Source organism: Syngnathus acus, chromosome 11, assembly GCF_901709675.1.
Source record: "Syngnathus acus chromosome 11, fSynAcu1.2, whole genome shotgun sequence".
NCBI classification, from domain to species: Eukaryota; Metazoa; Chordata; class Actinopteri; order Syngnathiformes; family Syngnathidae; genus Syngnathus; species Syngnathus acus.
Genome location: NC_051096.1, coordinates 5,079,520 through 5,093,922, shown reverse-complemented (window position 1 = coordinate 5,093,922; position 14,403 = coordinate 5,079,520). Strand labels below are relative to the sequence as shown.

At 45.5% G+C, this 14,403-nt stretch overlaps 2 protein-coding genes across 4 annotated transcripts; one reads left to right on the top strand and one right to left on the bottom strand.

The window, feature by feature from the left end:
* Nucleotides 1-183: 183 nt before the first annotated feature.
* Nucleotides 184-8,156, top strand: cpsf1 (cleavage and polyadenylation specific factor 1). Its single transcript, XM_037264303.1, has 36 exons — nt 184-342; nt 813-978; nt 1,042-1,069; nt 1,129-1,262; nt 1,329-1,409; nt 1,484-1,635; nt 1,699-1,845; nt 1,921-2,060; nt 2,126-2,236; nt 2,311-2,404; nt 2,511-2,598; nt 2,713-2,853; nt 2,926-2,977; nt 3,047-3,120; nt 3,269-3,343; nt 3,420-3,500; nt 3,760-3,849; nt 3,926-4,105; nt 4,192-4,333; nt 4,411-4,589; nt 4,649-4,782; nt 4,852-5,032; nt 5,101-5,307; nt 5,378-5,611; nt 5,695-5,847; nt 5,928-6,135; nt 6,217-6,301; nt 6,375-6,516; nt 6,591-6,743; nt 6,821-6,997; nt 7,107-7,173; nt 7,244-7,291; nt 7,357-7,512; nt 7,577-7,706; nt 7,783-7,921; nt 7,993-8,156. The coding sequence occupies exons 2-36, from the start codon at nt 835-837 to the stop codon at nt 8,038-8,040; spliced, it is 4,395 nt and encodes a 1,464-aa protein (XP_037120198.1). The 5' UTR covers nt 184-342; nt 813-834; the 3' UTR covers nt 8,041-8,156.
* An 83-nt stretch (nt 8,157-8,239) lies between these two features.
* Nucleotides 8,240-13,939, bottom strand: adck5 (aarF domain containing kinase 5). Of its 3 annotated transcripts, none has more exons than XM_037264304.1 (15): nt 13,782-13,939; nt 12,966-13,051; nt 12,746-12,895; nt 12,461-12,536; nt 11,972-12,172; nt 11,763-11,903; nt 11,584-11,697; nt 11,372-11,503; nt 11,216-11,299; nt 11,065-11,146; nt 10,871-10,949; nt 10,676-10,792; nt 9,094-9,375; nt 8,904-9,020; nt 8,240-8,840 (listed from the first exon to the last, which is right to left on the bottom strand). In XM_037264304.1, exons 1-15 carry the CDS (start codon nt 13,803-13,805, stop codon nt 8,738-8,740), a joined length of 1,788 nt encoding a protein of 595 aa, XP_037120199.1. In that variant the 5' UTR covers nt 13,806-13,939; the 3' UTR covers nt 8,240-8,737. The 3 variants fall into 3 exon arrangements, with proteins under 3 accessions (XP_037120199.1, XP_037120201.1, XP_037120200.1); XM_037264305.1 differs by having other exon boundaries at nt 8,241-8,840; nt 9,094-9,346; nt 10,701-10,792; nt 13,782-13,938; XM_037264306.1 differs by lacking the exons at nt 12,966-13,051; nt 13,782-13,939 and having other exon boundaries at nt 11,972-12,167; nt 12,746-12,885.
* Nucleotides 13,940-14,403: the final 464 nt, after the last annotated feature.

Here is a 14,403-nt window from a genome sequence, read left to right as displayed (position 1 = left end):
CTTACAAGAATGAAAAAATGTAAACAGTATTTCTAATTCTGTAGCCCTGTAATATAGCATTATTATTATTATTATTATTATTATTATTATTATTATTATTATTATTATTATTATTATTATTATTAAGTAATAGTTGTAGTTATAAAGATGAACGCTAGGGACAGTACAGCGTATTTTGAGCAGCCAGGAACGCAAAAGAAGAAGACGACAGAGGCGGCAGCATTGTAGCATAAGGAAATAATCTTGTGGTCTTTACATTACAATCAACCTTTCTAAAAACGATATGCCCAATGAAAAAGGAAGCCAACGACCTTCTTCATTCTCGTAGTGTGTTCGATATAGGTACGTTTACGATTTCTCTTCCTAAATAAATTAAAATAGTCGAGAGCTGCAGAGGCGGATTTATGCTAGCTATGGCAACCTGCGATGCTACGTGCCACTGACATTTATTTATTTACAATATTTTATGAACACCACGCTTCGAACCAACAAAACACACATACGCCAACAAAATGGGGTGCTCGCTGGGATCAAGTGTTAACCGAGTTAGAATAATCAGCGATTAAACCCGTAGCATCCTCAAGACAGGGTCATTCATTAGAGTCAAGTGCTTTGTTTTTTAACTGCGTTAAATAAAGTTAGCGCAGGGGTTTGTTATTCATAAACATGCTCATTAGGCTCATTGAAGACAATGAATTATTCACGGATTGTGTGTTGATGTGTGTCCTGTCTCTTATCTCAAGTTCTCGTGGACAAACTTTAACAATCATACATAAATTGTAAGATTTTAATGTTTGAATATGACTTTCCAGACGCAGAGGGCAGCCTGCCGCCATGTATGCTGTTCACAGGCAGGCCCACACGCCCACTGCCGTGGAGTTCTCGGTCTACTGCAACTTCGTTTCCAGCAAGGAGAAAAATCTCGTCGTCGCGGGGACATCGCAGCTTTTTGTCTACAGGATTATCCACGATGTTGAGGTATTTGTACTGTCAGAAAGTGTGTCAAATCTCGCTTCCCCTGATATGTTGTTTTTGTTTCAGAGTACATCAAAGTCCGACAAGCCCTCAGGTATGTCCACAAACTATTTTCCAAGTCTTCTCGTGTTGTCTTATAATTCATTTCAATAGATGCCAAAGCTCGCAAGGAGAAGTTGGAACTGGTGGCCTGCTTTTCGCTCTTCGGCAACATCATGTCCATGGCCAGCGTGCAGCTTATAGGATCCAGCAGGGATGCATTGCTCCTCAGTTTTAAAGATGCCAAGGTAAAGCAATGTACAATCTAAATTCCTATTTAAAAAAAGAATATTAAAATGTTTTTGTGTTCTCAGTTGTCAGTCGTGGAGTATGACCCGGGGACACATGACCTGAAGACCTTGTCTTTGCACTACTTTGAGGAGCCAGAGCTCAGAGTATGTGCTGTTAGCAGTATTGCTTGATGAGACAAAAGTGTTGAATCAATAAATAACACATTTTCAAATTTCAGGATGGCTTTGTACAGAACGTCCACGTTCCCATTGTCCGTGTGGACCCGGAGAACCGCTGCGCCGTGATGCTCATCTATGGCACCAAACTCGTGGTGCTTCCCTTCCGGAAGGACACGCTGACTGACGAACAGGAGAGCGGAGTAGGAGATGGGTAAGGACGCTCTCGCCAACTAATTGTCTTTAAAGGAGTCATGTGACACTCTGTTCGCTGCAGACCGAAATCCAGCTTCCTACCGAGTTACATCATCGACGTTCGTGAGCTGGATGAAAAGCTGCTCAACATCATCGACATGAAGTTCCTCCACGGTTACTATGAGCCTACTCTGCTCATTCTTTTTGAGCCCAACCAAACATGGCCCGGGTTAGTCACACAGCTGCCTCATTATTGACTAAAACAACAACAATATATGACAGGTAAGCTTTTGTGTTTATCCAGGCGTGTAGCCGTACGTCAGGACACGTGCAGCATTGTCGCCATCTCTCTCAACATCATGCAGAAGGTCCACCCGGTCATCTGGTCCCTCATCAATCTGCCGTTTGATTGCACGCAGGTCATGGCCGTCCCCAAGCCCATTGGTGAGTTTGGCCTGGTTCCATTTTTTTTTTTGTAGTCAATTCTAATCCATTTTTTTTCCCTTTAGGCGGGGTGGTGGTTTTTGCCGTGAACTCACTTTTATATCTGAACCAGAGTATTCCACCGTATGGCGTTTCCCTTAATTCCCAGACAGTCGGGACCACTTCGTTCCCTCTTCGTGAGTTTTTAAACACAGCACACAAATGTCACACAGTCTTATCACAGTATCACGCTCAATACACTTTTTTGTAGGGGTACAAGAAGAGGTCAAGATCACCCTGGACTGCTCCCAGTCAGACTTTATTGCCCATGACAAAATGGTTATCTCTCTGAAAGGAGGAGAAATGTAAGCCATTCCCAAGCCTACATTTGTATTTTATCTCCATAAAATATGCCATGTATATTTAATATGGTGGCCTGTACATGTTCAAAACTTCTAAAACTCATTGCAGTTATGTCTTGACGCTCATCACTGATGGCATGAGGAGCGTGCGGGACTTCCATTTTGACAAAGCGGCTGCCAGCGTCCTGACAACTTGTGTAAGTACTACTTCATTTACGGGTTGAATCCATCAAATCTAAATAAGTTGAAATATGTTATCCGTTAATGTACTTTGTATGTGGATGACATTTTGCCTCCCCCCCCCCCCCCAGATGGTCACCATGGAGCCAGGCTATCTTTTCCTTGGGTCACGCCTGGGGAATTCACTGCTGCTTAAGTACACGGAGAAGCTGCAGGAGGCGCCGCCAGATGAGGTCCAAGAACAGCAGGACAAAGAGAAAGAAAAAGACAAGGTGATCTAAACTTTGTGTGTGATGATACGCAAGCACGATCCTTTTACGTAACAACGGCAAATAAAATTTCAGGAGGAGCCACCAAGCAAAAAGAAGAGAGTTGATTCCTCTACCAACTGGACAGGTGTGTTTTAAATTCTCTTTTGTTCAGTTCACGTTTGTTTCATTCCTGTGCTCCTTGTCGGTTTCACAGATGAGGTGGACGAGATTGAAGTGTACGGAAGCGAGGCTCAGTCAGGCACTCAGCTAGCTACATATTCCTTTGAGGTAAAATAGATAATGAAGGCGGCAAATGTATTGCTCTTGGCTGAGCTAATCTGCTTGAATTTTATTGCAAGGTCTGTTGTGACGTCATTCTTGACCGTTCAACCTTTTGGAAGAAAAAAAAAGAAAGTTGTTGACTTTGTTTTTGCAGGTGTGTGACAGCATACTGAACATCGGGCCGTGCGCCAACGCCTCCATGGGTGAACCTGCATTCCTCTCGGAAGAGGTGGAGACATTTGAAATCACGCTTCATCCCACGTCTCAGTTCGAGGCTTTAACCCAAACGTTCTTTCGACTCGTAGTTTCAAGCCAACACGGAACCTGACCTGGAAGTGGTGGTTTGCTCCGGCTTCGGGAAAAACGGGGCGCTGTCCGTCCTTCAGGTGATCTGATTAATCCGGATCTCTTTGTGTATGCATGCTAAAAATATTTGCACCGCCCTAAAGACCTGTGATTGCAAAGCCTATCCATCACAGGTCCGTTGGTGGTGCTAGAATAAATTCTGGGATTACCAGGGCTGCCTCAGAGCTCCACGGAGCAGCTTATAAAACATCCAGTGACATTTCTGACCATTCACGTGCATGTCTGCAGTATTTGTGCTTGTGGACATAACCTAAGCATTCGTTCTTGTTGTGTTGTTAGAGGAGCATCAGACCACAAGTTGTCACCACGTTCGAGTTGCCGGGTTGCCACGATATGTGGACGGTCGTCTCCGGTGAAGTGAAAGAAAAAGTAGCGTTTGGTTTAACTTCATATCGATTCACATCCGTTTTTCTGTTTAGTTTTGTTAAGTTTGTTGTCATTCCAGGCAGTAAAAAGTGAGGAGTCAGATGATAGCGCTGAGAAGGAAACGGCTGAGGATAAAGAAGAGGGAGAGAAGGAGAAAGAGGAGGAGAAAAAGGAGGAAGAGCAGAAGAAAGAGACACCTCTGGAGGATGACGCCAAGAAACACGGCTTCCTCATCTTGAGCCGAGAAGATTCCACCATGGTTGGGATGGCATTTTCCCCCACTCAACCTTTTTAATTGGATATTTTTTTACAATCAAATTTAACCATTACTGTGTGTCTTTGCAGATCCTGCAGACAGGCCAGGAGATCATGGAGCTGGACACCAGTGGATTTGCCACTCAGGGAACCACCGTGTTTGCGGGGAACATCGGAGACAACAAATACATCATCCAAGTCTCCCCAATGGGCATCAGGCTGCTTGAAGGAGGTAAAAAAAAAGAAAAACCTCGGCAAAAATACAATTACAATGAAATAATATTTTTCTTTTCTGGTGTGTATCTCCAGTGACTCAACTCCACTTCATCCCAGTGGACCTGGGCACCCCCATAGTGCACTGCTCCGTAGCGGACCCCTTCGTGGTCATTATGACCGCCGACGGCGTGGTCACCATGTTCGTGCTGAAGACCGACTCCTACATGGGGAAGACGCAGCGGCTCTCTCTACGGAAACCACAGATCCCCACCGTGAGTGACGCAACATGCGTGTTTATTTTCACCAATTAAATTAATTGTCTCCCGTCAAGCAATCCCGTGTGATCGCGCTTTGCGCCTACCGCGACGTCAGCGGAATGTTCACCACGGTGAACAAAGTGAGCTGTCCCATTGTGGAGGACACAAATATCAGTTCTGAAGTGGAGACGGTCATCCAGGACCTCAGGTGAGAGAGTTCACACTTTTTTTTGTTTTTTGTGATGTAGTCATGCACTGATGGTAATGATTTGTGCAGTAACACAGTAGATGATGAGGAGGAAATGCTATATGGAGACTCAAGTGCCAACACAGCACCACAGAAGGAGGAAATGAATCGCACTCCAGGACAAGCGGCACCCTCTGGAAGCGAGGGGAGCCCACTGAGATTCGATCCCACACACTGGTGTATGATCGTCCGAGAAAATGGCGTCATGGAGGTACACGCCGCACACAAGACCTCCTCACGTTAGTTTGTATTGTTTATACTTGTTTTTATTTTGAAAAGATTTACCAGCTCCCAGATTGGAGATTGGTCTTCCTGGTGAAGAACTTCCCTGTAGGTCAAAGGGTGCTGGTGGACAGCTCATCTGGGCAATCAGCAGCACAGGGAGAAGGCAAGAAAGAGGAAGTGACACGTCAAGGGGACATGCCAGTGGTCAAGGAGGTGACTTTGGTTTCCCTGGGCAACAATCGCAGCCGACCATATTTACTGGTAAGTGGCTTTCCCAAAGATGCCTCTTGTCGGCTTGCCTCGAAATCTCAGGAATATTCTTGTATTCAAGGTCCATGTGGAACAGGAGCTTCTCATCTATGAAGCCTTCCCTTACGATCAGCAGCAACCCCAAAATAACCTCAAAGTGCGCTTCAAAAAGGTTCCGCATAACATCAACTTCAGAGAGAAGAAATCCAAATTGAAGCGAGATAAGAAGGCAGAAGGAGGTACCGGCGATGAAGCTTTGGTCAAAAGTCGGATTGCGAGGTTTAGGTACTTTGAGGACATCTCTGGATACTCGGGGGTAAAGAGACAAAAAAAAAAGTGCTTCTATATCGTTTTTAAGAACACATTTAGCAATCATTTACATGTGCTTGCTCCTCCCAGGTGTTCATCTGCGGACCCTCCCCTCACTGGATGCTGGTCACCTCTCGGGGCGCACTGAGACTTCACCCCATGTCCATCGACGGCGCCATTGAGTCCTTCTCCCCTTTCCACAACATCAACTGCCCCAAAGGTTTTCTTTACTTCAACAAGCAGGTAAGCGCCAGATGCACTTGTCAGAAATATTGGTCAATAACTTTGACACCATTTTTTTTTTTTTTTTTGCATGGTCGCAGGGGGAGCTGAGGATCAGCGTCCTGCCTACCTACTTGTCCTATGACGCCCCGTGGCCAGTGAGAAAGATCCCACTGAGGTGCACCGTCCACTACGTCTCCTACCACGTCGAAACCAAGGTGTATGCTGTGTGCACCAGCGTGAAAGAGCCGTGTACACGCATCCCCAAGATGACCGGAGAGGAGAAGGAGTTTGAACCCATCGAACGAGGTGATGCCTGCACCCCCTCGAATCTGCGTGGCATTTTCCAGATGCCTCCTCCTTTACACCTGTTTGTGTCACAACTTGCAGACGAGCGCTACATCAACCCTCAGCAGGAGAGGTTTTCCATCCAGCTCATCTCTCCGGTCAGCTGGGAGACTATTCCCAACACACGGTGAGACCGGACAAAATCGATGGGACACTTTTTTCTGTACATGTGTTGATGAGTGTTCTTTCCTCCAATCAAGGGTCGACCTCGAGGAGTGGGAACATGTGACCTGCATGAAGACGGTGGCCCTGAGGAGTCAGGAAACGGTCTCGGGTCTGAAGGGCTACATCGCTGCCGGGACCTGCGTCATGCAGGGGGAGGAGGTCACCTGCAGGGGCAGAGTGAGCAATACAATTATTTTTTGTTTGTTTGATTCTTGGGGAAGTAAAAATATTTATTTTTTGTATTTTTGAAGATTTTGATCCTAGATGTAATTGAAGTGGTGCCTGAGCCTGGTCAACCCCTCACTAAGAACAAGTTTAAAATGCTTTACGAGAAGGAGCAGAAAGGACCCGTGACGGCACTGTGTCACTGCAGCGGATACTTGGTGTCAGCTATCGGACAGAAGGTCTCTCCTTGAGTTGAGTTTTACATCTCCCACACTTGCTTGTGGAAAACTAACAGATGTCTGTCATGTTCTTGAAGATCTTCCTGTGGGTCCTGAAGGATAACGACCTGACCGGCATGGCCTTCATCGACACGCAGCTTTACATCCACCAAATGTTCAGCATTAAGAATTTCATCCTGGCTGCCGATCTGATGAAGAGCATCTCTCTGCTGCGTTACCAGGAGACCAGCAAGACGCTGTCGCTCGTCAGCAGGGTGCGACACCAATGCCAAAAAAAAAAAACCTCTTATAGCGATCCAAATATGTCTGGACTGTCGATATTTTAATCGGCATTGAAGTATTTTGGTCTTGTTTTGAGAACAGGATGCAAAGCCCTTGGAGGTTTACAGCATTGAGTTCGTGGTGGATAACAACCAGCTTGGATTCTTGGGTAACTATTAGGATGCACGGGTAGAAGGAAAAGTCAGCTTGATGTCATTTTCACAAATATTTCCTTGCAGTGTCAGACCGGGACAAGAACCTCTTTGTTTACATGTATTTACCCGAAGGTAAGTCACATTGTAGAAGTTACGCAACAGCACAAAGCACCTTCTCATGTTAATCCTGCGCGCAGCTAAGGAGAGCTTCGGAGGAATGCGCCTGCTGAGGCGAGCCGATTTCAACGTGGGCGCCCACGTCAACACCTTCTGGCGTATGCCGTGCAGAGGGGCCATGGACCCCAGCAGCAAAAAGACTCTGACGTGGGACAACAAGCATATCACGTGGTTCGGTAAGCCAAGATGTTTGTCAAAGGTGACGACGCAAGTGTGCCTAATGTTTGTCTGTTTCCATAGCAACACTGGACGGAGGCATCGGGATGCTGCTCCCCATGCAGGAGAAGACGTACCGTCGACTTCTCATGTTGCAGAATGCGCTCAACACATTGTTGCCTCATCACGCCGGTCTAAACCCGAAAGCTTTCAGGTTCCGTTCAGCTCGCAGTGCCGTATTTATTTCTTAGAAGGCAGATTAATATTTTTGTCATGCCCCTATCATGCAGGATGATGCACTATGAACGACGAGGCCTGCAGAACGCCGTCCGAAACATTCTGGATGGGGAACTTCTAAACAAGTTCTTATATCTTAGCATGATGGAGCGCAGTGAATTGGCCAAGAAGATCGGTACCACTCCAGACATTGTAAGGAAAAAAAACTCTTAAAATTCCATACCATCAATACGTTACATTTGATTCTGCCTTTTCCCTTCCAGATTTTGGATGACCTTCTGGAAATCGACAGAGTAACAGCTCACTTCTAAGAGCTACAGTCCCACTTTTTATCCAACGCGATGACATTTTATACCCAATGGAGAAAGCTCAATTATGTTTGTTTTTCTAGTGGTTGCAGATTAATTTTTGTTTAAAAAAAAAAAAAGTCAGTAAAAGTCGTACACAAAAAAAAAAGTCTCTTTTAGTTTGTTTGTTTTGTAGGTTAAATCATGACAATGGGTGAAAAAATGAGGTAGGATCATTTATTCTTAAACTTGAAAGTTTTGGTTGTTGCTTTAAACTGGACCCTAATTGCAAGCAGAAAATTGTCCTTGTGCACATGTTAAATTACAAAGTGACACATTCCAACATTCATAATAGATCAAGCAGAAATTATTCATTTTAAACACCACACATTGCCTAACATGCAAATCACTAGATAATAAAGCTGCTTCCAAACAGTCATGGCAGCTATTTATTTTAAAAATAGCAGCTTAAAACCTTCAAAATTGAATGTTACTATATATTTTTTTTTAAATGTGATAAAACCATTACATTATGATTTTCAAATCATCCAAAACACTTTCTTTAAAAGGACATTAGCTTCTTCAGCATATTACAGCCCTCCCACTCTTCCCACAGTGATCGGAGAGCCCGGCAAGCTTTCTGGAGCGGCTTCGAGGCGAAAAGTCCCGTGCGTAGCTTTTTAAGGAGAAAGTCGCCGCCGTGAGCTTGGAGAGCCGAGCGCTATCTCAGGTAATCGTACATGTCGGAATCCAGAGAGATGAGACCCAAGTAGCTCAGCAGGTTGACCAGTGAGCGGGTCATACTCATCATTGCCATCTCTGATCTGAAACAGATGACTCGCTGTTAGTGGTCACGTAAGAGAAAAAAAAAAAAATCCAAAGCTAACCTTAAAGCGAGCTCAAACTTGAGATCCTCCCATCTGGTCCACAACCAGCGGACAATCCAGAATCTGTGCAGCATACTGGTCCTCTCTGCCTGGATCTTCCCCCAGCATCGTACCGCGCTGACACCCAAATTAACATCATCACACTGGTAATATTAAAAAAAAAGTGACATCAGCACATTTCGATACCAACCTCTTGGCCATGACGAAGTAGCGGTCGACGGGCGCTCCCAAGGTGATGACGATGCTCCTGACGGTGTTGATGTTGCGGAAGACCAGCAGCATGGGGCGGGGCATGGCCTTGAGCACCTGCATGATGCTGTTGAAGCGGTGCACGGCCATCCGCCGCATGTAGGCCGTCTCCTCTTTACTCAAGACGTTGGACAGGCGTAACTCGTGCATGTTGATGGGCCGTTGCAGCAGCATCTCGCAGAAGAGGAAGTACTCTGCACAGGTGAGATTATTATTATATATTTTTTTAAGATGCAATTTTTGTCATCCGACAGATGCAAGAGAAACACCAGAAGAGGTTGTACTTCGCTTTTGTTGACCTGGAAAAAGCGTTCGACAGGGTGCCAAGGGAGGTGGTGAGGTGGTCCCGAAGGAAGTCGGGCGTGGAAGAGGGACTGGTTAAGGCTGTGATGGCTCTCTACTGCAGAGCCTGCACAGCTGTTAGAACAGGAGTTGGCGACAGTCATGGGTTTGAAGTAAGGGTAGGGGTGCACCAGGGATCAGTGCTCAGCCCGTTACTGTTTGCTATCGTGATGGATGTGGTATCGAGGGAAGTGAGGGGTGGACTACCATGGGAGCTGCTCTACGCGGATGACCTGGTATTGATGGCTCACAGTCGAGAAGACCTAGCTAGGAAGCTAGCGGCCTGGAAGACATGCCTGGAAGTGAAATGCGGCAAAATCAAAGGTCATGGTCGGTGGTGCTGGCCTGGGAGTGATATCGCAGTCAGGAGCATGGCCATGTGGAGTTTGGGGGAAGGGAGTGCAAGCTAAATCTATCCGGTGCAAGGGTTGTCAGAGATGGGTACACCGAAGATGCAGCGGAATAAAGAGCAGCCTACTAGCTGCAAGTGAGATCTTCCAATGCAAACGGTGCAGGGGAGAAGTCGCCCAAGCAGACCCAGCTGAGCAAGAGGGGCTCGTGGTGGACCAGGAGATGTCCAACAGCTTCTGCTACCTTGGAGACATGCTTAACGCTGATGGGGGGGTGGACCAAGCAGTGACCACCAGGGTGAGAAGCGGGTGGAAGAAATTCAGGGAACTCATGCCCTTCTTAACATCTAAGGCCCCATCCCTGAAGATGAGAGGCCAAGTGTACTCAGCCTGCGTCAGAAGTAGTATGACGTACGGATGTGAGGCATGGGCCCTGAAAACAGAACACGAAGACAAACTAAACAGAGCAGAAATGAGGATGATCAGATGGATGTGTGGTGTGTCAATGAGGGAGGAAAAGACCAGTGCAGAGCTGAGAAAGAAGATGGGAGTGGAGGCCATAGTGGATGTGGTGAGGAGAGGCAGACTGCGATGGTACGGACATGTAGTGAGGAAGGACGAGAACGACTGGGTGAAGAAAGTTAACGTAGAGGGAACAAGACCCAGTGGCCGACCTAAAAAGACCTGGCAGACGAGCGTGGCAGCCGACCTGAAGGCACTCGGCATCAACCACGAGATGGCCATGGACCGTTCCCGGTGGAAGAAAGCCATAGAGAACCCAGTCCAACCCAGCGGCGCCTGGAAAGCGGACTTTAAACCGATGATATATATTTTTTAAAGGGTTTGTTGACCTTACCTTTGACCCCTAAGGCATTTGAGTAGATTTCCATCGCTGCCTCGTCTCGCAGGACTATTGACCTCCAGAGCTTACATAGGGCCACTCGGTCACTAAAAGGTGAGCAGATATTATGGAACAAATTAATGGAGAAAAAAAAATGATAATCATTCGAAGAATGCGGCGCTTACTGTTGGCTGAGATGTTCGTACAAGCCGTGATCCAAAAGTACCAACTCCACCTTGTTATCGGGACCTCGCCTCACTAGAACTGGAGGAAAAAAAAAAGCATATCCTCAAATCGAGAAGTTTAATGAGAGTAGAAAGTTTCTACAAATGCATTTTTATTTGACTGATATAGTTCAAATGATATTTTGATGACTCACCATTTCCAGGGTGAGGATCAGCATGGATGAAACCCGTGTAAAAGATTTGTTCGGCAAATGCTCGGATCAGCTTATCTGCTGTCTGTGAAGTGCCGTTTTATTGAAGGCAACTGTTTTAGACTTCTACATGAGACAAAATTCCAAACCTTACATCTTTCAAGCTCAGTCCTTGTCTTTTAATTTCTTCTACGTTGTTGATCTTGCAACCGTTGCAAAACTCTGCAGTCAAAACCCTCTTGAAATGAAAAACGAAGAAGGTGCTTTTTAATAAATAGGTTTTCGTTATCTCCAGAGCGCTTCAACTCACCTTACTGGTTTGCTCCCAGTACACTTTGGGCACCACGATAAATTTGAAGTGTTTGAGCTGAGCGGCACACCTCTCAGCGTTCCTGGCCTCGTTCTCGAAGTCCAGCTCTTGGGCCAGAGTCCCCTTCAGGTCCTACATGGACAGTGAAGGCACATTATTCAGAATAGTTTCTACATCATTAAAGAGAACAAATTGGGTCAGCCCATTTTGACCTTGAGGACCCATCGGAATCCAAAGCTGGGGTGCATGAACTTGACAATATCCAGCAGGATCTCCAATGTCCTGATGTCGCCGTCAAAGCGGTCCCTGAGGTCAATGTACTGCACCTGAGGTTGTGCAATTACGTTGACGGGACTCGTCGCTTCCAGAAGTAACGTTCATCGGCGCTCACCTTCACAGCGACGGATGTTCCGTCCATCAGTTCCGCCTTGTGAACTTGAGCCAAGCTGGCGGCGGCGATGGGCTCGTAATCGAAAGTTTTAAAAATTTCCTGTGGGCTTTTGTTGAAGTCTTCTTGGAAAAGCGCATCAACCTGAACAATAAAACCTGAGAAATCTCATCACGTCCTCTTTGTGTGACTCTTATTTTGGCTCTCCTCACCTCTTTGTATCTCCTGTTCAAGGCTCGGTCCTCCAGGACCTGCAGGGTGCGGACGTACTCGGGCGGCAGGAGGTGGTTGAAGGAACACAGACCTTGACCCAGTTTGATGTATATGCCGCCGTTCTTGATGGCGCCCTCCACCATGCTCTCCGCTGCTCTTTGGTGGCAAGCTGACATCGCCGACGTGTAGGATGGGCTGCTCTAGCAAGTAAGACATCACTGTCAAAGCAGAGGACTTTTGACATACAGGCGTAGTTTGGTGGCTTAGTTGGAGAATGTTCTTATTTTAGAGGTCAAAATAAAAATGCCTAGTATCCACTGGCAGAGCTAGAAGGGGGGGCTGCAGGGGCACTGCCTCCTTCTGAAATATGGTTGGACTTCCCAGGTGCCAGGCCAAATAATTGACTTTTGGGAATTTTCTGGGGTTTGTTATACCCCAAGAAAAACAATCCTAGCTCTGCCAGTGGCTTTTATATGACATCAACTTACCTCATCCAGACCCCGAAGAGCCACATTGGCGGTCCACCAGTAGTCCACTGATATCACAAGTCCCACAGAGAGGGACCTAAAACATGAAAAATATTTTAGAAACAACACTTTTTATTTTTTTTATTGATGATTTCTAGCGACATGAGAGGGGCAACATATTAGAAACAGCCGTCACTACGATATGCTGCAGTTCTACTCCCAGCTACGATAACAAAGGTAATGTTTTCTGCACTGGTGTACCTAATGTTATGACCTGAGTGTTTGCATACAAAGACTTTCCCACACCTGCAGAACCGAACAAATCCTTCAGTCACTATCCTCATCTTCCGCTGCTCTCTTTGGTCCGAAACGGCGTATCGCACGCCAGCTGCCACCGGCACGCTAACAGCGACGGTGGCCAGAGTCTTCCATAATAAACCCCTCCTCCTTCCTTCCCTAAAATAAATCAAATGATCAATTTTGGATCGTCATTTTTAATGGTAAAAGTCTTGCTCATGTTTCGTACCTGAGTGTACTGAAGCTTCTGGAGCACTGGATTGATGAGCCAGGATTTCTTTGGAGAAAAGTGACATGATGCAAGCATAACTTGCACTAGTGGGGAAGCAGAGATCAAAATTAAATGGAAAACACATGAAAATCACGTGACCAGGAAGCATGGCTGGACTTTAAACGGAGCAGCCCAAATGGAAAATCTTTAATCAAGAATCTGCTAAGATGAATGAATCACACACATTGACTCCTAACCTCTATGTAAATCATCAGACCACATAAAATGTGCACTTTTAAACAAGCTGTACACTGACTATTTTGCAATGTTGTCCCTTTATAAAGAGATAAGATAATTACACAAATAGGGGATTGCACACCCACGCCTTTAGTAAAACATGCTAAAGATTTATTATGTGTGTGTTGCGAGGGCAAAAGGCGGGCAGAGTAACCCAAGGCCAACGTGTCCAACCCAGGACACGCTGTTTTTGTTTTGGATGTCTGCATGTGAGGGACACAGTGTCTCCAATTGATGCAGAGCTGTCAGATCCCTGACAGCGTCAAAATCCAAGTCACGAATAGATGCAAAACGACTTCTTCTATGGTTTATTTAATACACATAGCGGTTATTTGTTTATAATGACAACGTAGCTGAAAATAGTAAGACGTGCATCTACGCAAAAAAATAAACAACTCTTTATGTGCAAATTAGCAGATTTTCACTTTTAGTTGCATGACACTACCCTTAGCCACGTCTAATCCACTGGCTAATACGAGCTAACAATGCAGAAATATTTGGGTACAACTTATTTAAAACTAAATATGGACAACATACAGCGCCCTGGATCTTCCTCGTCATGCTTCCTGAGTAGGTCCAGCACGGTGTCCGGATTAATTGAATCCAAAGTTACTTTCTTTGCATCAAATAACCGTACTGGTGACATTCGCCTGAGCAGCCTCGAACTACGTTTTCCACAGCAGGCATGCTATTGGTTAAACGCGAACAAAGAGTTCAGAGAAATCGAGGGAATCAGTCCGACGTATTTCCGCTTTTGCAAGGCAATAATTAATTATTGTCTACCGTACTTTTATAGGTTATATTTATTATAATAAAGTAATTTTAATGTTATATGACCTGCAACGATTATGTACGCCAATAATACAGCTGCAGGTTTAAGCAAATTATACATGTCGAGCAATATTTCAACTTGAGAGTTTTAAAATATACAATAAAATATTACATTTATTATAAATGGAGAAAAGAGGGCACACAAGAAAATGTTTATTCATACAAGTATATATTTTCATTTTTTATTATTTTTGTCATCTATACCGGAAAGCGTCATCGGGACCTGCGTGTCTGCAGTGTTGCCACTTCCTGTTTACGGGCGGGAAGAGTGAACGAAGCTGACTGTCGAAGCTAGCGGGTTTAAAACCCACCGCTGCTGATTTAATTC

What these genes read in the sequence shown, in the direction of transcription:
- adck5 (XM_037264304.1), bottom strand. Translation starts at nt 13,805, where the DNA reads ATGACGAGGAAGATCCAGGGCGCT. An exon ending in AGAAGCTTCAGTACACTCAG is followed by an intron (nt 12,896 to 12,965) that starts GTACGAAACATG and finishes GATTTATTTTAG; the next exon opens with GGAAGGAAGGAGGAGGGGTT. An exon ending in TACGAACATCTCAGCCAACA is followed by an intron (nt 10,793 to 10,870) that starts GTAAGCGCCGCA and finishes CTCACCTTTTAG; the next exon opens with TGACCGAGTGGCCCTATGTA.
- cpsf1 (XM_037264303.1), top strand. Translation starts at nt 835, where the DNA reads ATGTATGCTGTTCACAGGCAGGCCCACACGCCCACTGCCGTGGAGTTC. An exon ending in GGGCGCTGTCCGTCCTTCAG is followed by an intron (nt 3,501 to 3,759) that starts GTGATCTGATTA and finishes TTGTGTTGTTAG; the next exon opens with AGGAGCATCAGACCACAAGT. An exon ending in ACATCTCTGGATACTCGGGG is followed by an intron (nt 5,612 to 5,694) that starts GTAAAGAGACAA and finishes TGCTCCTCCCAG; the next exon opens with GTGTTCATCTGCGGACCCTC.